Here is a 27163-nt window from a genome sequence, read left to right as displayed (position 1 = left end):
TTTGAGAATCCTGGTTCCATTTGAATGGTATGGCATCACTGCCATCAACTAGCTTCCAAGCTCTCCTGTTAAGATCATATCCTCTTACTTACCAAGGGCATTATACTAGTGTTTACTTTGACTTTTGTAGCTATATACATACTTAGAAACAACTTCTTTGCAGTACTTTTCAACCACAGATTCATAGGAAATGTTAAAAATGGGGCAAAGATAGCTTTTCAAGAAATTAACAACTTCCTCATTCTTTTTGTTTCCTTCCTTCTTTTTTTGAATTACAAAGAAACTTACTAAAATTATCAGATGAGAGGAAGATCTCTAGCTGGAGTGACTTCTAGAGGGTTTTCTTCCCTCTCAAACCACCCATTAGTGCTCTGTGCAGTGCAGCAAGGAGAGATATGTGATACTGTCTCTATGTGATCTGCATATTTTGAACCTCATAGTAAACTTCTTCAGAAATTATAAGGAAGAAGTTCTTTACTGTAAGGGTGGTGAGGCACTGGAATGGGCTGCCCAGGGAGGTTGTGAATGCTCCATCCCTGGCAGTGGTGAAGGCCAGGTTGAACAGAGCCTTGGGTGAGATGGTTTAGTGTGAGGTGTCCCTGCCCATGGCAGGGGGGTTGGAAGTGGATGATCTTAAGGTCCTTTCCAACCCTAACTATTCTCTATTAAAAATATGAATGCTGGAATGGCTTTCAGGAGCTGGTTACTCAACACAGTTTGGGAGAAAGGTACATTCTTTCTAGGATTCCAAGGCAGCTCTTTGCTTACTTGGACCCTCAAGTGCTTGCTTAGAAAATAGCTGTTGCCTCCATGAGCGAGGTCAACTGGAAGACCAGACAGCCCAGGCCTTCCCAAGTGCAGGAATTATCACCAGAATTTCTGCAGACCCAACAGTGCATCCTCTGCCACAGACACTGCTGTCACATCTGATTTGGACAGTTGCTTTTGCAGGTTTATCTTGGAGACCCAGACTGACGTCTTTACCTTCTTCCATTACAGGAAAGTGATTGATTCTATTTACAGATTTTATTTCAGGCACCAAAACCATTATCACTGCTAACTGTATTCCACTGTTGGCAGTTTCTGTGGTCTTGGATATCTTCACTACATTCCTTGGACTAGTAGTTCTTCAGCTGAGAAAACAGAATGGTTCTCTATGCCTTCTGCCTTGGATTAGCTGTTAAATGTAGTACCCTGAAGCAGGTGTTGAAATCTCTCTGCACTCCTTTTTGGCTCTTGACTGCCCGTGCACATTCATGATGGATATGCAGATGCCTCATTGGATTCTGATTTTCAGCCTTGGCATTAGCAAGCAGTGCCCTAGGCTATTTCTAAAATTACTTACCTGCCTCAAGACTGCTCTTAATTGTCAGAAAACTTGTATGAAACCTGAAGGAGCTTATAGCTGAAAGGACATCTGTACCTGGATTTCTTCCCTCTCAAGCTGCTCATCAGTGCTATATGCAATGCATCAAATAGAGATATGTGATACTGTCCCTATGTGAACATACAAACTGCATCGAGGTACAGCTGCCTGTGAGTCCACAGGCAGTTTTACTTTCCGCACCAGTCATGGCAAGACTTAGGTAGCATCTCTAGGCGATGCTCTCAGCCTCGGTTATCTTCCAGTGGTAGAACCACAGGTGATTTTTGCCTAGATTGAGGAACACACTGAAAAAGCAAGACTTTTTCTCCCTTAGGAAGTCACATCTTCATATCAGTATTCTGGAGCTGAACTGCACGGAACAGGCATCAAACTTAACTTCAGGGACTTTGAGGTACTGCATACCATTGCTATGGGGCTTTACGTGAGTTAGTGATAGGGAAAGAGTCAGTCTTCTGAGCTGATTTCTTCAAACCGCTGCTCATGCTTTCTGAACCATGTCAGCCAGGGAGCTAGTGAATGAGAGATTAGGAATTGCATCCTCAGCCTGCATTTTGAGACTGGGCACTCCCCAGAATGGTTTTCTTCACCCTGAATTTAACAAAGAAATGCCAGTCAGTTGCATTTGAGATCAGTCTGTTTCTGGAGTTATTAATTACTTCATTCAGAAATAATTACCAGATTTGGTGACTTCTATTTTATGCAGTCTCACCTCTTCTAAGAATACCAGAAAATTGCTGATGTAATTGTAATTGTTCCACCCTGGTCAGCCTGTCTGTGGGACTTGCTCCTTCTTTTCTTGCTGATTCCTTGAACTTTGCCCTAGGTCATTTATCTGCTCTCACAAGGCTCACATTGGTACCTTCACTTGAACCTTTGTACTTTTTTCCTCCAAACTGCATCATAAATGCTTATTGTACTTGATGCAAGTATGCTGTTCTCTGGAGGAACACACTGACATTAACTGGAAGAAGTTTTCCACCTGCTCTTGAACGGTGAAGTGGATACTCAGAGACTACTGAAAATGGCTTTATTCACTTGTTAGGAAAGTGAAGGAGATTCAGACCTTCAGAGCTAATCTACTTTACGTACACTGTACTTCTGATAAGGTTACCCTTTCTGTGTACTCCAGATTCTTTCCTAAAGTAACCTTTGGGTTTCTTGAGTGCACTTCTGTGTCTTTAGGCACCAATATGCTTCATATCTGTGATTTTTTAAGTAGTAAGAGACAGTCCAAGTGCTGATTTTTACTAACAAGACTTGATTTGTGTTTTTACCATCTCAGCCATCTGCCTGAACCCTTTGTGAGTTCATTCTAGGCAGCAGTTTAAGGTTGTTTGTGCTAAGGGTGTGGAGTGTCTCTGAGCCTGGAGTTTCACTTTCTACAGAAGATTATAGAACTCCATAAATAAATCCTCTGATTCATTGCAAAACATAATCTTCACATTAAAGATACAAGCTTTCAGGTTAGAATTATGGTTGTCTATACCAAACCTATAAAACAGCTTCTGTAATCCCTTGGTTTGCTGTTATTTGGTGTTAACAACAGTGATGCTAACCTTAAAGAGCTGACTCTCGTGAACCAATTGACCTTTGTCTGGAAACTGTCCATAAATACACAGTGCTATTTCCTGATGATGTTCCTTGTTGAAAGGAAGCTTCACTGGGAGAAGTTCTAGTACCGAATTATAAACAATGTACTGCCAAGTGACCCAAGTTGCCATCATTCCTGAAAGAAAAATGCCTGTAAGTATCAGTTGCATTTTGAAATCTGTGATGGCTTTATCAGGAATTTCACATTCCCCTTCTCTCTCCTTAAAGCTGCAGCATTCTAAACCTTAGAACATAACGTTGCATCTTTGTGCATATAGTGTGGTGGTTCAATGAGAGGTGCCTTAGGAATGCAGAAACATCTGATGAGGGCAAAATTTGTCTTCAAATTAACTTTACTTTTCAAACTGTGAAGGAAGACAAGAATACTTTCCAGCCAATACAGTGCAATGTTACTAATATTTCTGTATAGACTATAATGACTGAAGCTCCAGCCTGTTTGTTTCCCATGCTGAATTTTGAGGATATCATCAAACTATGCCTCATGATGTGCTTTTATAGTGTATCACGTTAAGCAGTAAGGGAAGGAGGGAAGTCAAAATGTCACTGGTCCGTAGTGCAGTTCAGTGTTGACAGTTGCACACACTAAATGATCAAAAAGGCCTCGTTACTGTGTAGAACGTTACGTTGCTGTGTTAGTGCCTGTGAGAACCTTTGATCGGTTGGTAAGCCTGTTAAGGGCTGCACAGAACGTCATCTTCTTCATTGACACTGCTGCCAAATAAGTGGAGTTCTGAATAATGCCATTTACAAACTGTTAGTTAAAGATGTTTAGTTTGCAAATTCAGACTTAATGCAGACGTGTCATTGAGCAAGTTACTCTACCACGGAAAGATAACAATTGCCAGCCCTTTGGCACTGCATCATTTCTTGCACATTGTACAGCAGTGCTAAATGCCATCTTCTCTGCAGGTTACTCTGCCTCTGCTGGGTGCTCTCCCAGTTTCATGTGTGATGGTAACAGAAAGATGCTTTAAGTTATCACAGCTCGAAGTTAAAAGCTGCTCGCTACAGTACTGCTGCCTGCTACTATTTTGGTCTGCCAGAGGGCATCACATGCTGCTCTTGTCATCTTCTATTTCTGCATCTGCATTTATTTCTGTTTGTACATGTAGCTGCCAGAAATAAAAGTGAACCTTGCTGTTGTGTTCATAATAAAAAGTAGATTCTCCTTTTTCCAGGTAATCCTTCCTCTGTTCCACTGACAGTCCACTTAATCTAAAGTAGCTAACTCAAGTAATTGAAGGTAATATTTGAATGGAAGCAGGAGAATAGCTTCTTCAGGCATCTACAGGCATTGTGCCAAGTCATGAGAAAACTGGAAGCCTGTTATCTTCACCAAGATTTTCCTCAAATGACCTAATTCAGATTTCTGTTTGACTTAAATGTATGCTAGTTTTGCTAGTGGGACATACTGGTAAAAAGATTATGGGTTGAGAATGGGTACTTGCATGTGAGTGCCTCTTCCCTAACTGAATTATGTAACTTGCAAAATCTATTTTTCTTTCTCCTTTCTAAAACTGAAGAATTTAGTTTTTATGCACGTAGAATCTTTCCTGGTTCTCTTTAAAGCTCCTTTATTTTTCTTTCTTTCTTTTTCCCTGTCTTAATCTCCTCCCTCTCCTGCTCCTTAAGGCTTTGGAATATCTTTTCAAGTTCATTGTCCAATCTCGGATCCTTTACTCCAGAGCTACTTGTGGAATGGAAGAAGAACAGTTCCGCTCCAGCATCCAGGAGCTTTTCCAGTCCATCAGATTTGTGCTCAGCCTGGACAGCAGGAGCTCTGAGACCCTCATCTTCACACAGGTTTGCTATTTTCTGCACTTCAGCGGCAAATGAAAAGGCACAGGTAGTATATACAGGTACATGACAGTTAAATGCAGGTTAGTAGGATTTTCCCCCTCTAACTAGCTGATGGTACTGGAAAATAACATAGCCAGTTAATGTTATTAGACAAACACTGCAACTCTTCACAGACACAGGTGAGCTCAACTGTGAACTTTCAAGAGGAAAGTGACTTGTCAATGGGAATATAATTTTTGCTCTTCACTAAACTGTATTTTCAAGTCTCATATGTCTTATGGTTGGCTTCAAGAAATTTTAAATCCTTTATTGTAGTAGCTCAAGTCAATACTTCGGGTCATAGCCACATCACAGTCGAGAAGTTCAATTGATGTACTCACAGTCAGGTAATCTTCATTCCAGCATACTCTAAAATTAGTCAGGATCACACGCAGCCTGACCACAAGCTTACTGTGATACCCACACTAACATTGAATACATTATATTGAATATGGCCCAGGTGACTTCACAAAGATTTCATGTGGGCTATAGATACTGCTCGAAGTAAGGGAGCTGCTAAGTTATGTTTCCTGTTTTAAAGACCACTGTACTAAATTACATATCTGTGTTTAAAAGTTTTAAATAGCAATGTCACATGTTATGTGTGTGCCTTAGCTCAGAGAATGGCAGAACGGACCACCTAGAAGAAAGCGAGTTGTAATCACTAATTTACTGTTTACAGATGTTCTGAACACCAGTGTAGTTTGCCAAAGAAGCAGTTGCCATGAACATTGCAACAAAACAGGGTGACTCCAGTGGTTAAGGAAGCTGCCAGCAGCGTGATCTCCTTCTTAAGACGCTGCTCTGAAAGACAGTGAGAACAGCTACCCTAATCTTCTATTTAATCACCCATTAGTGGGTATAATAAAATAAGCCAGGAACATGAGAAATCAGAATTTTGCTGGCAGACTGACAGCAGAAACAGCATCCTGTGAATTCAGGCTGGCCAGGGATCGTCTTTGTTTTTCAGTTGTGTTGATCACAAATGCAATACTAGATTAGGGGATGGGGTTGTTTTCCCTTCTTGTCTCTTTTTTTTCTCCTTTCTCTCACTATGGTATTTCTTACCTTGGACTTTTGTAATTTGTAAAGTCTGTCCTTGTTTAATCTTTGAAAAGTTTACTTTTTGTTTCCCCCTTGCCACTATGTTGCCCCTTGATCCCAATTGCCCCATAGGCCTCTCAGCCTGGAGGGCAGGCGAGCGGAGCTGGGACTTGTGCCCCACAAAAATGTGGTGGTACTTCAAGGCCGTCATTTAATTCTGTAAGTAATGATCCCCAGAACTGCACAAGTATTTCATCGTGGATGTTCCCAATTAATCCCTTTTCCCTACCCCAAACCCTCTTTTCCTGCATATAAAGTGGAATTTAATGTTTAAGTGGCTCATACATTAAAACTAGGTAATGTGGAATATCTCAGTAATGAATGGAACAGCTTGGCATCCACACACAAAGACAGTACTGAGGATATATACAAGAGTGTGTATGTCAGATTGTTCAGGAGGACCAAGGAGTTTATGTACTAGTTCTGGAAACCTGGACAGCAGTTAAACATCTACAGAAACGCTCGAGGCCCTAGGAGACATAATTTTCTTCACACTTGTCCTCTTATCTGGGATATTAGAGATATCTCAGTACAGCTCTTTAAAGCAAAGAGATTAAAACTGATCGTGTCCTTCCAGGCAGTGAAGTTGACGTGAGTAATGTTTCAGCTTATTTTAGGGTGTTGTACAAAAAGAAAAGGGCCCTTCAAGGTACTGATGAGACATTGTACCTCTTCCTCAAGACAGCTCCAAAGCTTCCTGAAATGATCCCGTGCATATCCTTAGATAGCTACTGATACCCTAAATCACCACAGAAATCCTTCTGCTTTATCTGAATAGTTTGAAATAAGTTTAGGAAAACTCCTGTAAGGATTTGTTGGGCCAATACTGCAGTTTTGCTTTTATTATCCCAAACAATTATCCCAAAGGTAAAGATGATGACTGGATTTGCAGATGTTACCAAGAGTACCATGAGCAGTATTTAAATGATTCGTATTTGTTGATTTTGTTGGTACATCGTTTCTATGTACGTAGTGACAAATAGGTGACAACACCCAGAAGGCTACCTGTGGGTTTGTGTAATCTGAATTGGTTGTAACAAAAGACGTTAAGAGAGAACAAGTGTGAAGAACAAAGAGGTAAATTCATATTCAGAATAATTTAATGAGCTCTGCAGTGTTAGTTATAAAACTAACTTAGACTTTACTCAAAGACTATTAAATAGATATCACCGTTGTTGGAAGGAAAAGATACTTTGAGGAAAGACTTGACAAAGAAGGAAGCTGTGTATTACATGGGATTAGGAGAGGCATGCCAGTGTTAGAGCCAGCATGGGAGAGGTACAGAAATGTAGGCAATGAGAAAACAAATCTGCAAGCAAAAGGAGAACTTGCAGAACGGAAGAAAATGCTGATAGGAGGTGAGACTCTGGAAGGGCAGAGCTGAACAGAGAGGTTTGGTGAATCTGAACTTGTGCTCGAAGTCAGTGGGGTTCATGTGGAGAGCTGCAGGCAAAGGGGGCAGCGACAGCTAGGAGGGAGTTGTGCAGGGGTGCTGTGGCTGGGGTGAGGAGGAGTAAAGGCACCTGACCCAAAACCAGGCTGTGCAGCAGCTAAATAAAGCAAGCAGCCAGGAATCTTAGTAGTTTCAATGAGGAAACAGGCATGGACCTTGTGTAGGATGGAGAGGAAGAAGGAGTTTTAAAACCAGAGGTGTGTGTCTGCTCTTGGGTATGACACCAAGTCTGTGGAACTTGAGGATAGGGTGATGCAGGGAATTTTCTGCTGTTATGAAGAAATTAATTGAAAAAGTGATTAATTGATATACGAGATGGAAAGGGTTGGGTTTGTGGTTGTGCTGTTGTTTCTGCACTTCAAGAAACAACACCCACAAGGATAGCTCCAGTTTCTTGGACATACCTGTTACTGCAAGAATCAGTGAACGCTCACTTGCATGATGGGATGCCTCTTTCACATGAAATCACACCCACCCCACTGCAGAAATGCTGTAATGCCACATGACAGTGCTGCTGTGGTTAAGGGTCTGTCGACATGGTCTTCAAAATACTTCTGAAGAGTTTCAGCTGTCTGCGGTGCTTGCTTGGTACAAAATTTGGTGTGGAACTCTCATCAGAAGCAAGCTTAGTATTTGTTGAAAAAAGTGAATAAGCAGAAAAGGGCTATTTTCTGTTATCCCAGATTTTTTCTGTTTTATAAGCTGTGTCCTAAAATACAGCCTTCTGAAGCTTTGCAGTAGGTATGTGTTGCACTTATCAGAAGACTTAGTATTTCAGCAGCACTTGATTTTAAAATACTGTGTGTGGTTTGCTCACTGTGAACTTTAGGTGTTGCAAAACATTAACACCAGCCGTAGCACCCTGTTCAGTAGCTTTTTGCAGACCCTTAATTCAGTTTTGCTGTTGTTTCTGTTTCACTGTATTTAGGTGCAGTTACGGAAATCACTATTTTCAATCTTCAATACTCAGTTTCTACCTTGACTTTTCCAGGCTGCTCTGCTGAACTCCTTCCCCGCTATCTTTGATGAGCTGTTGCAGATGTTCACTGTGCAGGAAGTAGCCGAGTTCGTGCGGGGCACTCTGGGCAGCATGCCCAGCACAGTGCACATTGGGCAGTCCATGGATGTGGTTAAGCTACAGTCTATTGCACGCACTGTTGACAGCCGCCTGTTCTCTTTCCCAGGTAGGACAGAGGTATCTGAGGTTAAGTCTTGCTGCTAAGAACACGTTATATTTTCTCATCACTTGTGAAAGGAACACATTACATTTACACATTACTGTTGCAGACAAGTCATTACTGAATGCAAATGATCTTGATAATTATCTTGGTGGCATCATTGTTACATATATTCACCGTGGCTACTCTTTAAGTTTCCCTGGGGTAGAAAATGTTTATAAATCTGTTATGGATAAATTGTATTTACTAAAGGTTAATAAAAATATGTCCGTTAACAAATCAATTCAGTTATTAACACTGCCAGATCTCTCTTGATACTTTCTGTTATCGTCTGTGGTTGCACGGATAGGAGGGTAACCTCCTTCCCAGTAAACTTATTGTCTGAGAACCGGGAAGATAAATTTATGTGAGAAAGCCACCACATTCTCTTAAAGTATGTTTAACCTCCATTATAACTTTACCATCTCTTTAACTCAACATACTAGTAATCCTTTAGGAATTAATTGAACAAAGAAGGACTGAAGATTGTGAATTATTTCATACATAAGGAAAGAAGCTACAAAGGTAATAGTGCAAGATAAAAAGCACCATTTGGCCTTATCTTCCCTGTAGTGAAGTTAGTTCACTCAAATTATTCTACTTGGTGGAAGGTGAGAATGGGAACACCACAGAATTCTGTTTAAACCATCCATTGCAATCGTTTATAAACATTTGTGTTTTTTTTATTTGACAATCATCTCAATGGTCCAAAGGTGGCTTTGAAACAGGCAGTGAAAATTATCTAATGATAGTGTTGGGAACCTATTGATAACAATATTTGTCTTTGTGGGTGCCACTTTATGGGCAAAAACCTCCTCTTCTGTCTTTTCAAGAAAGCCAGGTGTAACTTTCCCCAGGGTCCAGGGCCTAGTTATTGCCATTAACCTTCATTTCTCCTTTCCAATGCCACTGGCACAACTAACAGTGCTTTTAGCTGCTGCAGAGCACTGTGACATCTCACTACAGCATCAAAAGCCAGAAAGCAAGCTCCTGCTGTGCAAGGCAGCCCTGACTGTAAAGATGCCACATTTTCCACCCAACCTGATGGTAGACCCCTATCCTGTTCCTTCCCGTGGAGACATGACTCCTGGATCAGCAGTCTCTCCCATGTCCTGTCTGTCCCTGGCAAAATGAATCTAGTTTCCCAAGTTCCCCTTTGCGTTCCCAGCCTACCATCTTTTCAGGTCTTGCAATTTAAAGGAACATACATTCTCTTCTTCCTGCCTCCCATATGGTGATGACCTGTTTTCCTTCTCTGTCTCTACCAGCCTGATTACTGACATGTTGCCACTTTTCCCTCTTTTTTTCTTTTTTTCCAGTTTTGGCTACTGCTTTCTGCAGCTGCTACCTGCTCTCCCTTCTTTAATAAGATTAAGGTTTGTAAGCCAGCTAAAAGAGAAGAATTAGCCAGCTTCCAAGAGGTATACGTTGAAGAAGCTCTGTTAGCTGTTGGCAATAGAACTGGAAAGCAACACGAAGTGAGGATGGGTTTGCACTAAATAAATCAAGATTAGAAAGTCTCAGTTCACAACTGTTGTTCCAGGCTGAATCACTGTTGAGAACATCATGTACACTGCACTTACAGACTTTAGAAGCTAGGTGCACTGCTCGTTCATTAGATACAGTTCTTAGAGAAGTGTAGTGCAGTCTGTACAACAGAGGTTGCACCAATTAATCAGACATAGGTTAGTTTGGATACCAAAGGCTGCTCATTGGGATGGTTGAAATTGAATTTTCTTCTGGAAGAACCTGCAATCTGATTTTCCTTCTTTCAGAGTCCCGGCGCATCCTGCTACCTGTAGTTCTTCACCACATTCACCTTCACCTACGACAGCAGAAGGAGTTACTTATCTGCTCTGGGATCCTCAGTAGTATCTTCTCCATAATCAAGACCAGCTCTTTGGTAATCTGCGGCTTGATTATTTATTTTTTTTTAATTGCACCACTCTTTTATAAAATAAAGAGTGAGGGATTTTTGTAGGATTTATACAGGTGGGGTTTTTTAATGAAATTCTGTCAGCAGGAGAAGTGAGGGTCTGCTTTTGTGTGTGTGACTCAGAGCATTCTGATTACACAGTGTTCTTGCTGTTAGGATGGGAAAAAAGCGTATGCATTTACCGGGTTTGACACTGTTTAATTTTCTTCACCCAAGCCCAGAACTTCGATGTCAGTGGAGTTTAAAAGCTTTACACAGCTCTAGGTCTTGTAGTTCTGCAAGAGACAGTAACTAGCACTTTGTGATTCATGTTAAGAGAATACTCTAAAATTATCCAATCAATGAAATCACACTTACTTCTGGAAATTGCTGCTGAGTTTAAACACCCGGCGTTGATGATCACAATAAGCTGATCTCAAATGGTAACTTGATCGTTTAAAGCAGTGCTCACACAGAGAGTGGGGAAGCTTCCCCACCTGACTCTAAAGGAGGAAGCTCACGATGCTAAACATAATTCATACCAATGTGTACTTCCAATTGCAAGTTACGGATTTGTGTGAAAGGAATGAGATGAAAGGTATCATGGTAATAAGCTAAAATAACAGTGCCATGGCATGAAGGTTCCTGAACATAACTTGATCCCGTTGTGTTCTAGAGTGTATGCAGACCTTTGATTATAGATTTACCTTTATGGCTGTGACCCTGAATGTTTCCATCAGAGACTGATGAGGTAACACACACACTGGCATCACAACAGTGTCTGGTACCAATATGGAATTTGATTGTACTTCTTTGAACCTCTGTTGCGAAGCACTCAATCAAAACAAGTTTGTGGTATGGATGGCTCTGCTGCAGAATTGTCTTTGTTAATTCCATTCTCTCCAGTTTCTAACTGTCGTGTTTGCTCACCACTTACCGTAGGAGGGAGATGTCGTGGAGGAGGTTGAGATGATGGTGGAGAGCCTCCTGGATGTGCTTTTACAAACTCTGCTTACAATCATGAGTAAATCGCAGTCTCAGGAGGCGGTAAGAGGGCAGCGTTGCCCGCAGTGCACAGCAGAAATCACTGTTAGTAACTAACAATCAGTTTCTATTTCCTGCTTCTCTAACCTTTGGTTCAGCCCCTCACCATCACTGGCACCTCATTATCATCTCTGCTGCATGAATGCCTGGGGCTTTGTCTCCTTCCCTTAATAAGCCACATATCCATTCCTTCATCTGCGCAGTAGTGAGGTCTGCAGGAAGCAGTGGAGATCAGGAAGTTTTTGTGGATTTCCCAGGTTATTTTCTTACTTGACTTTGCAGCTGTAATTGAGAGAATCTGAGGCATATGGTAGCTGGGTAGCTGCCTAGGTCTTTACCCCCACATAGGTGTCACCAAGGGCTATATGAGTATCAGTCTCTGATTCCTGATGTTCAGTGAGATGGGTCCCTGTTCTTAACACCCTGGGGAGCTTCTGTCCAGACTCACTGGTTATTTCATGCAAATGAAACAGAACATAAAATTAACAGATCCCAAATGAAGTGAGCTGTTGAGCTTGGTGGGAGAAGGGGGAAAAGCCACCGTTTTGTCCAGACTGTCAGCATAAGCCACAGGGAAGAAATTTTTCATTGACATGCAATGGAAGAGGAGGAAAAGAATTCTGCTGTTCAACTCTCTTCTTTTCTGGATTTGTTGGCCTTTTCTATTCTAGCTTACTGTAGGGGTTTTTTGCATGTCAGAGTTTCTGATGCAGCTTTTGCCCAGTGTTAAGCTGTTGTTCAGAACATCCCTTTTTTTTAGACTTGCTTTTCTATCAGGCTGAAACCTCAGAGGTGTTGCTGGGGCCAGAGGTGCTCTAAGGTACACCTCTCACAAAAAGACACGGTTGTATCTTTCCATGTTAACTCAGATAAAGTAACAAATGGTAGAATCCTAATAAAGAACAAGGCATTTAGTAGTTTTCAGACATGTTCTTTGATACAAAACAAGAAAGGTGCTGCCTTGCCGATGTCCAGGAACATCTCTGTTTCCTTTTACTGCCACCATTTGACTTACTGTTATTTATCACATGCCACCTCACACATAAGAGCACACCTTCTTTTCCTAACAAAGTTCATCCCTGTAAAGTTTATTGGAGCAGCCTACATCAAAGCTTCCAGGTAGATGCTTGAGGCAAGTAGAAAATAAGATCAAAATGGGATGGACAGTCCCAAGTACAAAATCCCCTTGTATTTGTTCCTGAATTTATATTTCCCAGCACAGTGATACATGGAATCTCACTAGATACTGCTTAGGAAGTAGTGTGCATATTTTCCAAATGGAGTGCTCATTGTTGCAGAAAAAATCAGTGTTGTACAAGCAGCTGGCAATCAAAAGACATAGTCCTGACGTTCTTGGCACTGCCTTGCTTGTTACCTTGGACAGATTGCTTAACTTCTCTGTGCTTTGCTTTCAGATATATAAAATGGGGGAGCTCATCTTTGGAAAACACTTTGGGATACTGTGGTAACTGGTTAGGGTGCATCTGTTTTACAGGCCAGAAATGTAATTGTAGCTCATGTAGGCTTACCCAAGCTATATTCAGAACATCTTGCTGGCATGCTGCTAGTCCTGTAGCTACGACAGCACATAACTTGGTGCACAATAATAAGCCAAGTATTTACAAGATTCCAGACACGTTTTGTAGCCCATGCTGATGCCATGCTGTCATCGTGGTATCAGTACCTAACCAATCAGTTTAACTAATTCCTGGTATGTCTGCGTGAGCTGCAGTCACACCTTTGATAGGCATAATGTATTAAGAAACTGAAAGAGGTGATTGACAAAACCTGCATGCTTGGAGGGCAATTCATTAATGTCTGTATTAATAATTTTAAATTGGTTTTGGTTAGACTACAACATTGCTTAGAAGACCTTTAAAACTGGCATCTATGGAGGAGCCTCTACGAGGTGTATTCCTATGTATAACAGTAATTCAAGAACTGTTAACACGCAGTATTTTTTAATCTCTGTGCATGTCAGCTTTCCTCTCATAGGCATCGGGGCCATTTCAGACCCCTCCCTTTGTACCCTTCCCCAGGTTGAATTTTATCTTGAGGAAATTCCAGGTTGTCTGAATGAAACGGTTTCTCATTTTGGTCAACAGGGAGAGTATGTCTCCTGCCTTTTATCTTTGCTTCGTCAGATGTCAGACACTCATTTCCAGCACTTACTGGACAACTTCCAAAGCAAGGATGAACTAAAGGTACAACAGAACGTCATGTTTGTAGGGTGATTCACTCAGAATAGGGAGAGCCAAGGGGAATCCGTGCATCATTACTTGCTCTGCTGATCATTCCCATTCACTGGCACTCTGTTCATGGACCTTCCTTTCACTTTTATAATAATAGGTGTTGTAGTACAAAAACATTTAAGACCAGGGGCCACTGAATTATCTTCAAGTCCCAAGACAGATGTTATTTGACACAAAAGGATAATTTTATTGTACCACACAACATAGTCAAAGGAACAGGGGTTCTTAATCCTGTGAATGTAAGGTCAGTAGTTCTGTAGCGTGTTACTAGATGTTCAGTATGCATTGGAGCTTACTAAGGGTGTTGATTTTATGCCAAAAGAGAATTTCAAGCCTTTTGGGAGATACAAATGTCTCTAGCAGATGAACTCTTTCTTGGCAAAGCAGTAGCTGTACTACTCCACCTGCTGCATGCTTCCCAAGTTTGTGAGCATTAACTTGAATCATGGCCTTTCAGGAGCAGGAGGAGTTGGTGAGGGGTACAGACCTCTGGTGGCCTTTCTGCCACTAATACTCTGAAACAGCACATCTCCCAGCAGCAGAAAATAACTCAGCTTGCACAGGAAAGAGGAGAATCACCAACATGATGAGTGTTTAAAGGCAGGATAATCTAATAAAGATAAGATTTTATATAAAATGGTTTTGATTAGCATGGCAATAAAATATGGGCAGTAAGAAAAAAACCCTGATGTAGCAGGCAGTTATGTTAACACATGAAAAGGGGAAGCAGCGAGAAGTCCTCTCTGAATAGGCTTTCAGCTTCTAAACACTGCATGTGCATAGAGAGGCTGAATAAATCAGGGAGATAAATTTGGGATGATGTTTTTTTTACCTTTAGGTTGCAGGGTTCGGGGTATCTCAGGTTGATCGTTACCTGAGATTACTACCTTTCAGGCAACTTTCTAATTGCTCATAGGAAAATGATTTGCTAAGTTAATTCACATTAATTTTAATACTTTTTTTAAAAAGCTAAATTATAGTTCTTATGTGAGACCAGTGAAAAGGTTTGTCATTGAACTGAAACTGGTCGTTACACGTGAAGACCAAACACTGCTGTACCTCTGATAATCTCAAGGATATGTTCCAGGAGTATCACAGAGCCTGAAGAGTTTATAACCAACTTTATATATATGTATGTGTGTGTATATATATATATAGATAGATATAGATATATAGATATAGATAATAATAGATATAGATATATATAGATAGATTTATTTATAGATAAATTATATAGATATAATATATAGATATAGATAATAATATAGATATATATATAGATAGATATATATATAGATAGATATATATATATATATAAAAATTTTTCCCTTTCACATATTGATGTAACATTTCCAACACTTTTTTCTTGCTTGGAAGGGGATCGTGCTCACCTACTACTGTTAGCAAAAATGAGGCCAGGAGTCAGGGAGCTTCTGGTGCTTTACTCTTATCTCAGTTGCACCAAGATATTAACCTACCCCCACCCCAACACAGGAGCAATGGTTGGACAGTTCTGAAGAAGCCTTGCCCTGCCACTTCTGTGCTGTCTTGATTTTCTGTAGAAGAAAAACTAATAAAATCATAGCCTGCAAGGCCAGCAGCTGCGCGTGTCTCATCCTCACTGTTGTTCTTTGTAGACATAGGGATGTAGGTCACCAAAACCCAGGAATGTCTTCAGGTTTGGGGATTTTTTTGGAAAGCAAATACTCAGCTGAATGTGTTTAAGGGATCTTTTCTGCTGCATTATCACCAGAAATGGGGGGTTCTGTTACTCTTGTAGAAAGTGTATGAGAAGTTGTATTGGGCTTGGGTGTGTGTTCTTTTGTCAAATTTGTAACAGAAGTGCAAAGACATTTGGAAAGATACGTTAATGAAATGACTGCATAAAAAGATGATTATGATTCCAGTATATTTGAGAATAGCTGCAAATTGACACTGGAACTATGGGAAGACAAACACAATTACACACATAAAGTTTTCCATCCCAGTGTAGATGTTAAGATGCAACTTTAGTACATCTTAGGTGCATAGGAAATGAGTAGATTCATATCCCCATGTATGTTGTATCCATGGTTTCAGGTGAATGGCCTAGTAACACAAAGCTCCAGGGGAGCACACAGCTTAATTGTCTGTCTTATAATCAAGAAAACAGCTTAATCTGAGCTGCTGGTGGTTTTATTAATTTTGTTTGCCTGTGTGACAGGAGTTCCTCCTGAAGATTTTCTGTGTATTTCGGAACCTGATGAAAATGAGTGTCTTTCCTCGAGACTGGATGGTGATGCGGTTGCTCACCAGCAAGTAAGTAGAGAAGCATGTACAAACTGTTGATGTTCTGTGCTGGAATTTTTTCTGCTTAGCTGGGCAGAGGAGACCTGTGATGCAGTGTGTCTCATCAGACTGAGATGTGGTGATCGGGACAGGAACTCTGTTTATCCTCATTTGCAGTTAGTTTAACACTCAGGACCAAACTGGGACTTCTGTACTCATTCTGTTTCTTAAACTGTTCCAGTATGCACAGGTATCAAGAGTTAAAAGTTTAAACCCAAAGCTGAAGTAGCTGCATTAAGGGTAAGAGTGACACAGCAACTATAATAACGCATGGCAAGGAACAGCTGCCCGCACGGGGTGGTAGCAATGGGCATGCCCCTCAAGTCCCTTTCCCAGTAAACTAACACCTGGCTCTTCCCATGAACATCACTCCTTAACCTACCTAGCAGGAGGACTTTTGAAGAGGAGGAGCAGACCCTAGTGATGACACCAAGTGTGTTACAAGTAGCTCAAACTTTAGGAAATGCTCCTCTCTGGGGAAACAAACACAAAAAATCTTCATGTTTAAAACGGGAGGGAGATGGGTGTATGCTTTCATTTCAGCAGAGGTGACATGGCCCAGCCATGCAAAATAGACAGGATTTTAAATGCTCCTGTGTAAAGTCTCAGTCTCTGTTACTTAATGCAAATTGTTCATTAAACCAGAGAAAGACACACAACTTCTATGTGAACTTAGCGGTGACTCTGTGGAAAATGCCTCTGTACATACAGTAACATCACTGTAATATGTTATACACCAGAGTGAAATGTTTTTCTGTTTTCTTTCTTTGACTGCAGTATCATAGTTACAACAGTTCAGTACCTGTCATCTGCACTGCATAAGAATTTCACCGAAACGGACTTTGATTTTAAAGTAAGAATTAATACTCAACAAATGTTATGACATCTTGTCAAACTAGCAGTAACAAGTCCACAAGAGCTGTTCTCTACATTAGCTGATTATACTTGCAACATTTATGTGAGTATCTGTGAGGAAGATGACCTAATGATAAAAGACTTGGACTTGAATCTGCTGTGGAATTAAGTGGTAGCAAAACAGGTACAAAGTGAGATCAAATCAGGAAGATTGAGCCCCCTCATAAAGGGAGCAAGTATCTTCATAAACAGTGGAACTAACAAAGTGTGGTGTGTTAGAGATTCATGGCTAATGAAATGTAAACTCAGTGCTTTCCCTGAAGCTGGGGCATCTGTGATCTTCCCCTCCCAGAGGTGTCTCTTTCTGGCTGTTGACTTTAAACTTGGAGGAACACAGTATCTTGGAGAGTGTTTTCCCTATATCTGATGTAGTTGAAAATGGGCAACAAGTTTGGTGTTACTAAGGAAAAGCTAACAGACATGTACCTAGGCACATGTACAACACAGCATGGTGGCAAAAGCCTCGTTTGGGGAAAAAAAAACAAATTACAGAGCTCTCATTCCTGATCTAATATACTCTCTGGGGATTTTTGAGGGATCAAATCTGTTTAACCTACAGGAGAAAAAGGATTTAAAACTTTGCTGAAGTCACCAAGTTTACTCATTTCTGAACTCTGGTGCAAAGAGGAAAACCCAATGGCATTACCTTCTTGGTTTTTTTAATTGTAGTTCCTACCAGGTTTTAACTAATCCCCTGGTATCCTTTACAGTTTAGTATCTCAATAGTTAATGCATACTGACTAAGTTATGTCTTCATTACAAAAAGAAGCAGTCTGATTCTGCATATAAAGGAATGTGTGTCTGTCTTGCTACACTGTTTAGAACTTAATCCTTGGAGTGTCATGTTGTAAAACTTCCTTCCTGTGTCACAGGTGTGGAACTCTTACTTCAGCCTGGCAGTGCTCTTTATAAACCAGCCAAGTCTCCAACTAGAAAGTGCCACACCAGCTAAGCGGAAGAAGATCCTGGATAAGTAAGAACATGTTTTGCTGGGTTCCCAGCCTCTTCTGCCACTTCAAAAAGGAGATTTCTTTTTCCACCACAAGTCCCTGTGATTTATTATGGAACTTGGGATGTGGAAATGCATGGGAAATAAGTACATCTCCTAATACTGTGTTCAGTGATGAGTCAAGTTGTTTGATATTCTTAGGTTGACTTAAATGTGAATTTGATTACATTTTTTTAACATCAATGCCTTGCCAGTTCTTGTTCAGTTAGGCAGTTGTCCATCTCCTCTCTTTCAGATACGGCGATATGAGAGTGATGATGGCATATGAGCTCTTCAGCATGTGGCAGAACCTGGGTATGTCTCTTCTCTGTCCTAACAACCAAAGCCTGCTTTCCTGTTGGAATGTTCATTTTTTTGGCTGTAAAGCAGAAATTTAATTTGCCACACCTAAAAGCAACTTTAAAAGTCTGCAGATGATTCAAAAGCCGAAGCTGTCCTGATTCAGAATTGCAGAATCAGGACAAGGTTGGAAAAGACCCTTAAGATCATCGAGTCCAACTGTAAACCTAATGCTGCCAAGTCCACCACTAAACCATAGCTGCGTGTGTTGGATAATAAAGCCCAGAAGTGGCATACACTGAAGCTTTTTTTTTGGTGTCTTCAGGTATCTGGTACGTACAGCAAATTCTGCAGTACTACTTTAAGAACACCAAACAGAAAATCCAAACCAAAAGCCCTGTCCACAGTAACACAACGTTTGTGTTTTAAAATTTCACCTTCCTTTTCCTATATATTTTGATGAAGAATGAGGGAAATATATCTTGTCACAGGTCTGAAAAGGTAAATGGAGATTTTTTTCATCTAGGACTTGCACTTTTAGAAGTGTGCTGCAGCAGTCTCGGGTTTAGGTAATTTAGGTAATCAGGATTTTATTAATAGGAGAGCCACGTAACATCTGTATGGCATCGGAGCAAGTCCAGCTAGGCCAGTGTCCTGCCTCCCTCAGTGACCAAAAATGATACCTGTGGAAATGTTTTGAGGACAATCCAAGCATGTAGTTATTCTAGATAGAAATAAAAAATGCTTGCTGATAGGGATCACAAATAATAGAAGGTTCTGAGAGCAGGGAAATCATTAATGATACAAAGGAGATTGGATAACTTGATAATGTGGCTGCAAGCAATATATTAAAAAAGCCAAATACGAACATTTTACTTAGAGGAATATAGGTAGGAGTGCTGTTCGAGAAACAGGGACTATAAATGCATCCTGCTGATAATGAGTGAATGGGAGCTACCTGTAAAATGCCATGAGTAAAAAAGACACCATAATCTTGGAGAAGATGTGTAAGACTCCTTTGTCGGAGAAGAGGGCTGATACTACTGCCCCATTTTTTGCTTAAGTGCACCTGATTCTAGAGTAGTTTGTCTGGTTCTGCTTTCCTGCTCAAAAAAAAACCCAAAACCAAACAAGCAAAGTCAAGTTGGACAGAGCTCAGAGAGCAGTCAGGAAGATGGCTATGGAAGCAAGAAAATGCCTTATTATAAAATACAGAATAAGCCTGCCTCGCCTGGCACAGCTGAGATGATACAGCCAGACTTGATCACAGTTTCTAAGCATCTGTGTGGAGACTAGAAGGCTCTCCAATAAAAGAGAGATCGAATAACCAGAAGACAATGCTAGACAAACTCATGAGAAGCAAGAAGCCCATTTTAGATCTTTCAATACAGATACTTATCACTGAATGCTGTTCCAGACATGACTATTCTGATTTATTCTCTGTGACTGCACAGTAAGCATGCCACAGAAGAGATTCTTGGCAAAATGCCTTGGGTTTCTGTTGCTGAAAAGCAAAAGCAATTTGGTCCTAAGTCAAGGTCAGTTATGAAATTGAGACTTCCGCAGCACTGAGGATGAAGAGCTCTGTAGTTCTCTGAAATCTAAATATGCTCTATTAAATACCATTGTTCCCAACAGCCCTTTCAAAATCATTTTCTTCATAAGTTGAGGTATCTGTAGGCTCTTTTCCCCATTTTAGTGGTTAATTTTGACATTTCAATTCCTTTGCAAGTAAAATGCACTGACAGTCTTTGCTGAAGGCTTTCACAGTGAAATCCAGAATGCTCACAGAGCCTTTGCAAGGAATGGTATAAAGCAGATACTGTTTCCCAGTCCTTTCAGGAAAAGAATGTGTTTGCTTTCCTAATGCTCATGCTGAGACTTTGTATTGCAGGGGTTCCCTATTTTCTCAGTGACAGAGGCTTTTCTTTAATTACAATTGCTTTGTGTTGTACAGGTGAACATAAGATTCACTTTATTCCGGGAATGATTGGCCCCTTTCTTGGTGTTACACTTGTTCCACAACCAGAAGTCCGGAATATCATGATCCCCATCTTCCATGACATGATGGACTGGGAGCAGAGAAAGAATGGCAACTTCAAACAGGTGAAGTGGCTTCCCAAGTATTTGTAGTATTCTTTTCCTTGTTACTGTGTTTGGGGAAATACTGGGGGCAAGTGTCTGGATAAATGCTCTGAAGTAGTAAATTCTTTTCTTTAAATTGTCATTAATTCATGTGGTTATTTATCATCCACACACTCATTAAAATGGCAGATCTAAACTATCATGAGAGAATAACAGACCTTTTCCATAACCTGACCTTTTAAAGGCTGTATGGAAAAGCATTACCAGGACTTTATGTTTTTCTTTCTCTTCAACTCCCCTACTTATTACTATTGTTATTATTTACTACTATTCTTATTACAGTAGCATTTGATCATGGTGCTCTTTCTGGTTTAGCTTAAGAATAGAACAGTCCCTGCTGTGGCATGTACAGTTATAAGTACTGATACTCACAGTCAAGTTTCAGGACCTGTTTGCATTTTATGTATTAAGATAAACTCTTCATAATCTTCATTTAATTCTTATTCTCAGTAATGTATTCTAAACTAGAGCTCCAAGATATTTCTTAAATTACCTGTGGAGCAGTTTTCCACAGTGTTTTATGAAGCATATATGAGAACTTTTTAAGATTAAAGACAGAATAATCATGTATCTTAGTGAGAATGCAATAGTTAAATAGCACAAGATGTATTAAACCTTAATACCATCAGCTGCTGGAACCAGGAAATTACTTGTTGTCCAGTGCAGTGCCAGAGAGCTGACAGATAGATGCATTATGGATTTCTGTCAAGTCATTGTAGATCACAAGCAAGGAGAGGGTAATTTTTTTAATGTTGAGCTTCTCTTTACTTCTGGAATACTGAACTGGTTCTCGGCAAACACTAAAATCCTGGAAGTTCCTTTTCGAGCCCTTTTTTTATTCTCTCACATTTTAAGGTTATTTTTTCAGCAATACAGAATAATGGTGCAGTCTGATTCACGGGCTAAATCAGGTCACCCTTTAATGATTTCCAGCAACAAGAGCACCAGCCCCATTTGTGTGCCACTGGGTGATTTGCTTTTCCTTCTCATCTTTACTTTCTTTGCAATTTGGCAGCTGAAAAACAGAAACTCAAATTATACTTGTCTGCAAATAAAAACAAGCTGTATTTCTACAAATGTTCTCAACCTTTAGGAACCTCTGTCTTCAACAGGACCGAAAGTGTGTTTTCTACAGTATTTTCCCAGACTATATGAAATGGTTCTGTTTAATGTTGGGCACACTGATTTTTGCACTTGAATCAATTTAATGGCAATGTCTGATATCAAACTTGATAATAGGTGGTATTAGACTAGGGGGGAAATGAATACATGTTCAAAACCTTTTTAAGGAAATAGAAACATAATGATACTGTTGTGTGAAAAGAAAATGCATCATATAATCATAGAGAGGCTCAACAAATCTGGATTTAATGAACACCTAATCTTCCAGTGTAATGATGTCTGGATGACTGGAAATCACTTACCTAGCAGCAGAACCATCACAACAGACCAGGGGCAAGCACGCCATGCACTGGCTTCTCTGCATGGGCATTCTGTGACAATACAGGATGTAGTTTATCTGATACACTCGTTCACAGAAGTGATTTATTTGGTAAGAGATAAACTTCAGAAGGTCTTTGAGGAAGAAGTGTTTCCTCCCAAAAATGTTTATTTAGACCCTGATAAGTGAAAGGATAATTTAGTATTAGTCCTGTTCCACTGAAAAATAAGAGTGTTCCCATTTAACTGAGCCAAGGAGAAATAAATCACTTGCACATAGAAGTGGGCAGCCCCAAGGCTGAGAAATAAAATATTCTTCCATTCTTCCTAGTGTTTGGAGCTCATCTTTTTACATGAGCAGCTAATCTGTGACCAATTGCTTCTTCCTCCAGGTGGAAGCCGAGCTGATTGATAAGCTGGACAGCCTGGTGTCCGAAGGAAAAGGTGATGAGAACTACAGGGAACTCTTCAGCCTGCTGTAAGCTATGCCAGTGTCCGCTCACTCTGTGTGGGGCAGGGTCATTGAAAGAGTCAAAGGCAGCAGCCTGTGCAGTCAGAGCTCCAGGGCTGATCCTCACAGAAAGGAGTAATGGGCTTTCTGGCAGGTTTTCATGACATGGCTTAGTGAAATAGAAATACATCACTGATTCTGAATGGAATATAAACTCTAAATTCTCTCTTCTTTCTGTGACATCTGATATGCTGCACAGGTAAGTAGTTACCATCCTCCTGTCAAAACTTGCCAGAGAAACCAGTGCCTTTCTTTTTACATAGCAGTAAGTGAAACTGTGGCCTTACGATTGCTCAGAAGAAGCCTGTACTGTCAAGTAAGTCAGGCCTTGTTAGAGCACAAGAGGTTTTCCTCAGCATTGTCCTTTGCTTCTTCCAGTTTTTGAAGATCGTGCTCTGGTTGGCTCAGCAGTTGCAAGGTGCTTCCTCCACGGTCTGTAATGACAGTGTGGGTCCACTCCCTTTCACACACTTAGAGGATAAACTTACAGACTTGACATGTGACCCTCCTCTTGGTTGGTGACTGACCCGTCTCCAAATTTCACTTCCAGTGATCCTGGTTGATTTCAAAAGAACTTATTTTGAAATGAACTCGGAGTCCAGAGCCATTAACCCTGAATCTTTTAGTGCTCCAGTGAGCCACAGAGCAGAATTTTAGCCATGTATCCCAGCCAATTTTATGTGGCCCTCAGTAGCATGGCAGAAGTTTGAGGCTCAGCCTTTGTTTTGCTGGAGCCAATACCTGTATTTCTGCATTTACAATGGCACATACATTCAGTTTCAAGATAGATCAGCCTGCCCTGCCTGTGTGCTTACTTATCCTTAGGAAGCTCGTGAATGTATTCACTTTTGATTTGTGTATATTCAGCCTTGGGAAGTCCTCAGGCTGTTTCAGGGATAAAGGAAAGAAAATATCTATCCATTCTTATTTTTTTTTATTTCATTTACCTGGCAAGGGGAATATTGTGCATTTCTTTTGCTCCAGTTGAAGACATTTGTCACCTGAAATGTTAAGAATTCACGGACTGTAGCTTGTTAAATGATAGCAGCTGGATGTAATACCAAGAAACAGCCTGGAAGTGCAGCAACCTTTTAGTTTGTATTTGCTACTGACTTCTGAGAACAATGAGGAAACAGTTCCACAAAGCTAATAAATGCTGTGTGATAATGAACAGCTGACCCTGAATTTCTGCTGTCTCAGCTAGGCTGCTGAAATGTGAATTGGCTCCCTCAGCTGGAAATCATTCCAGTACAGAAGAGTTTGCCTCTTCTGAGGACAGCTGTGGAACCCAACAGAGTTTGTTTCCTCTTGCCAGTACGGAAGGGGCAAGTTCTGTACCAGAGATGGAGGTTCAGAGATGGAGTTTACTTCGCACGTAAATTGGCTTCCTTTTTTCACGTTTAAAACCTGATTTTCAGTGTTCTCACTCTAGCCTTCTCGCATCCTTCACAGCTGTCTCAGGGAGATGTTCGCTGTGGTGTCTGGTTTGCTGAGCAAGAACAAATTGCCTTTATTTACAGTTTAAATAAATTGTGATTTAAGGTATGTTGGTGGCTAATTAGACAAAACTTCGCGTAGGGATGAGCAATGAAGAGGTATTTGCAGGAGGATTAGACTCCTTTCCAACTCCTGACTGCTGTTTGCAGTTTCTAGGCTACAGGTAATAATGTGGGCATCAATTCTTGCCATGAGCTCTGCTCTTTCTCATAGATTTTATATGACAATGTGAAGATACTTTTCCCCTCTCCTGTCAGTTCTGTAATTTCCTTGTCTTTGCTTCATGCTGCCTGGAGTAGAACCCAGCTCTTTGGGCCTTATCCCAGGTAAGAGAGTAATTCTATGAATTTGTTTGATGAGGGAGAATCCAAGTTTTCTGTGGCTGAATGCATGCACTGTACCACTTCCTTGCAAGTTTCATCTGCTGCGTTTCCATCTCCAAACAGTTTGCTGGAGAAGATTGAGCAAGAAACATGGCGGGAGACTGGAATCTCTTTTGTTACATCAGTTACTCGTCTCATGGAGCGTCTGCTTGACTACAGGTACCTGGTTATATCTTCCAAGTGTAAGAAGTGTGTAAAGAGGTAGTACCAAATTTCTGTGCTACAGGGAGTATTTTTACTGTTTAATCAAGCCACATGCTTTTCCGATGGCAAGTACTATGTAAGCAAGTCTAACCCACTGCTGTTGTACTGAGGTTTAGTCAGGTTGCTAAATAATTAATTCCTCCTATTACTGCAGTGTACTCGCCTAATTCAGCCAAATGGATCCTAAATGCAAGAACGAGCTGAAATGCCTTTGCTGGACCAAGATGTGCTGAATGCCTCATGCAGGGCTAGAAAACTTTCCATCTGAGGAGAGTGACGTGTCAGCTGGTGACTCATGTGTACAAGACTCCACTCTAAATTAGGTGTCCTTTGTTAAGTTTTAGACTGAAGCTTGCAGGACTATTGTGTCAATACAGCTGAGCTTTCATTCAGTTACAAGAGTATTTTAGTTTCATATATATACACAGACATTCAGAGATGTCTTTATGGAATGACAGACGATTTGAAACTAAATGGAACTGCCCCAAATATTTCTATCTTTAGCCTCCTGACAGGAGTGCAAATTATTTCTGCTCCTTCTGCTGCTCATTATAGGTGAACACCTGTGACTAGGCTGGGTATTCTGCAATCCCAGATAATTTTCTGTGCTTTCTGGTTTGCTGCTCTTGTTATCCTTACCAGTTTGATCGGATCTCCTGCTTGTTTCCCCACAACAGCTCCCACAGTTGCTATGCCAAGACCAGGTACTGTGAGACCTTTAAAGGGAATGCAGGGGAGTTTTTTCTTCTTTAATGACATCTGCTGTCAACACAACTTTGCTACACAGATACACCTTTTCATGCTTAATTGAGGAACACATACCAGGGTTTGATTTTTTAATGCACATCAAATCTTTTCAATCGCAGAACAGGATCTTGGAATCACACCGGCATCTCTTGGAGTCCAGCTGCCAGTTAGTCAACGCTGGAGTTCTCAAGGCCATTTGCTGTGTCACTGCTTTAAACATCTTGTCTCTTTTTCACAGTTGAATTTGACTTGATCTCAAGTCACAATTAGTAATTTCTGAAGCCTTTAACTTTTCATACTGCTTGAATAGGAATGATTTCTAAATTATTCCAGAAACTAAAGATAAATTTTGTGATTTACCTATGAAAAGTGAGCAGTCTAGTCAAAATTACCGAGGTTGGATCTTTCAGCGTGCCAGCAGTAAACTGGATAGGTGAATTCATGAAGCTAATGCTTTGACTAGGAAACCACTAAATATTTACATCTGCATAAATAATATTCTTTCACTTTTATAGTAGATTTTGCATTCAGATGATTTTTGGCCACTATTACGTGATTTTTGTTCAGATTGTTGTGAGAAATGAAGTAGCAGTCATTACAGGTGCTTGTTCTCTGAAGCAGACATGTAAGAGGACACTCAGTTCCTGTATCATTTAAGCCATAATACGGAGTTTTTTCTTAGAGGAACTTCATAAAGTGTATGATGAACTGTTGCTTGTGATCTAAGGAAACTCTGGAGGATAAGACAGCTTCAGATTTATTTTCAAAGGACTTTTTTCACAGATGTATGTTTCAACACTGTCTGCTTTCCTAGGGACTGTATGAAAGGAGATGAAACAGAAAACAAGAAAATTGGCTGCACCGTTAACCTTATGGTAAAGATGTTTCCTTTCTCTCTTTGTACTCCTGTGCAACGCTGTCAAAACTGGGCTGGGAAAGGCTGGGATAGGAATCTGGTTCAGGCAAGTGTAGTAGCTTCAGAATCCAAGCACTGGGATGACAGAACAGAACAACAGGGATTGTGCTTGAATTGGAGCCAAATGGGTCAGGTTCCTCAGGGCCTTGTCCAGCTGAGTTCTAAGTATCCCTGTGACAGGTTCCACAACTTCTGTTGCCTTTTCTTTCATCTTTTGACTACCTTTGCTTAAAAAAAAAATCATGACAAGATAAAAATTAGTGGGTTCAATCAATGTGAATGTGAAAAGAATTATTACTTCTCTTTCACATGAATAACATGTTCTCTTTTCAATAACTTTATGCACACACAGGGGCTCAATAACAGCTCTCTTTTCTTTCACAGAATTTCTACAAATCCGAAATTAACAAGGAAGAGATGTACATCCGCTACATCCACAAGCTGTGTGACATGCACTTACAGGCTGAGAACTACACAGGTTAGTAACACATCGCACTGCGGTCTGCTTGAAATCCTGTGGAAGGTTTTGACTTGCCCAGCGTTACGCTCTAACATCGGATTCATTCTTTGGGAAAGAATTGTATGAATCAGTTCTGGCAGTTGGGAAGGAAAGAATCACAGGATCACAGAATCATTTGGGTTGGAAATGACCTCTGGAGATCTTCAAGTCCAACCCCTGCCAAGGCAGTGCCACCCAGAGCACATTACACAGGAACGTCTCCAGAGACGGAGAGTCTGCAGCCCCCCCGGGCAGCCTGTTCCAGTGCTCTGCCACCCTCAAGAACCTGAGGTCCAGCTCATTCCCTCAAGCCAAATAATGTATGTCATTTGTCGTATTTCCCTGCACTGTAGTATTTAGAGAGCACTTAGAAAGTGTAAAGACTCCAGTTTTGTCTTGTCCAAGTTCTAGTTACATACCAACCTAGTTACATACGTGAATATCTGACCATGCATTTAAATCAAGGAG

At 40.7% G+C, this 27163-nt stretch overlaps 1 protein-coding gene across 9 annotated transcripts in view; it reads left to right on the top strand.

The window, feature by feature from the left end:
• DOCK3 (dedicator of cytokinesis 3) overlaps positions 1 to 27163 on the top strand; it is a 205349-nt gene that overhangs the window by 146102 nt on the left and 32084 nt on the right. For 6 of the 9 annotated variants that reach the window (XM_062610197.1, XM_062610196.1, XM_062610192.1 and 3 more), the window contains exons 23-37: positions 4631 to 4801; positions 8386 to 8578; positions 10387 to 10514; positions 11469 to 11615; positions 13676 to 13774; positions 16026 to 16120; positions 16928 to 17003; positions 17938 to 18038; positions 18310 to 18368; positions 20311 to 20459; positions 22331 to 22416; positions 24246 to 24272; positions 24393 to 24488; positions 26095 to 26155; positions 26581 to 26674. In XM_062610197.1, the coding sequence (XP_062466181.1) occupies positions 4631 to 4801; positions 8386 to 8578; positions 10387 to 10514; positions 11469 to 11615; positions 13676 to 13774; positions 16026 to 16120; positions 16928 to 17003; positions 17938 to 18038; positions 18310 to 18368; positions 20311 to 20459; positions 22331 to 22416; positions 24246 to 24272; positions 24393 to 24488; positions 26095 to 26155; positions 26581 to 26674 (1582 nt within the window). The remainder of the gene's footprint in view (positions 1 to 4630; positions 4802 to 8385; positions 8579 to 10386; positions 10515 to 11468; positions 11616 to 13675; positions 13775 to 16025; positions 16121 to 16927; positions 17004 to 17937; positions 18039 to 18309; positions 18369 to 20310; positions 20460 to 22330; positions 22417 to 24245; positions 24273 to 24392; positions 24489 to 26094; positions 26156 to 26580; positions 26675 to 27163) is intronic. The other 3 variants (XM_062610199.1, XM_062610193.1, XM_062610194.1) reach the window with 2 other exon arrangements.

The sequence above is a fragment of the Pezoporus occidentalis genome, unplaced genomic scaffold (genome assembly GCF_034315485.1).
Source record: "Pezoporus occidentalis ecotype Australia unplaced genomic scaffold, CSIRO_AGI_Poc_V1 ctg145, whole genome shotgun sequence".
NCBI lineage: Eukaryota > Metazoa > Chordata > Aves > Psittaciformes > Psittacidae > Pezoporus > Pezoporus occidentalis.
This window is presented reverse-complemented; position numbering and strand designations above follow the sequence as displayed.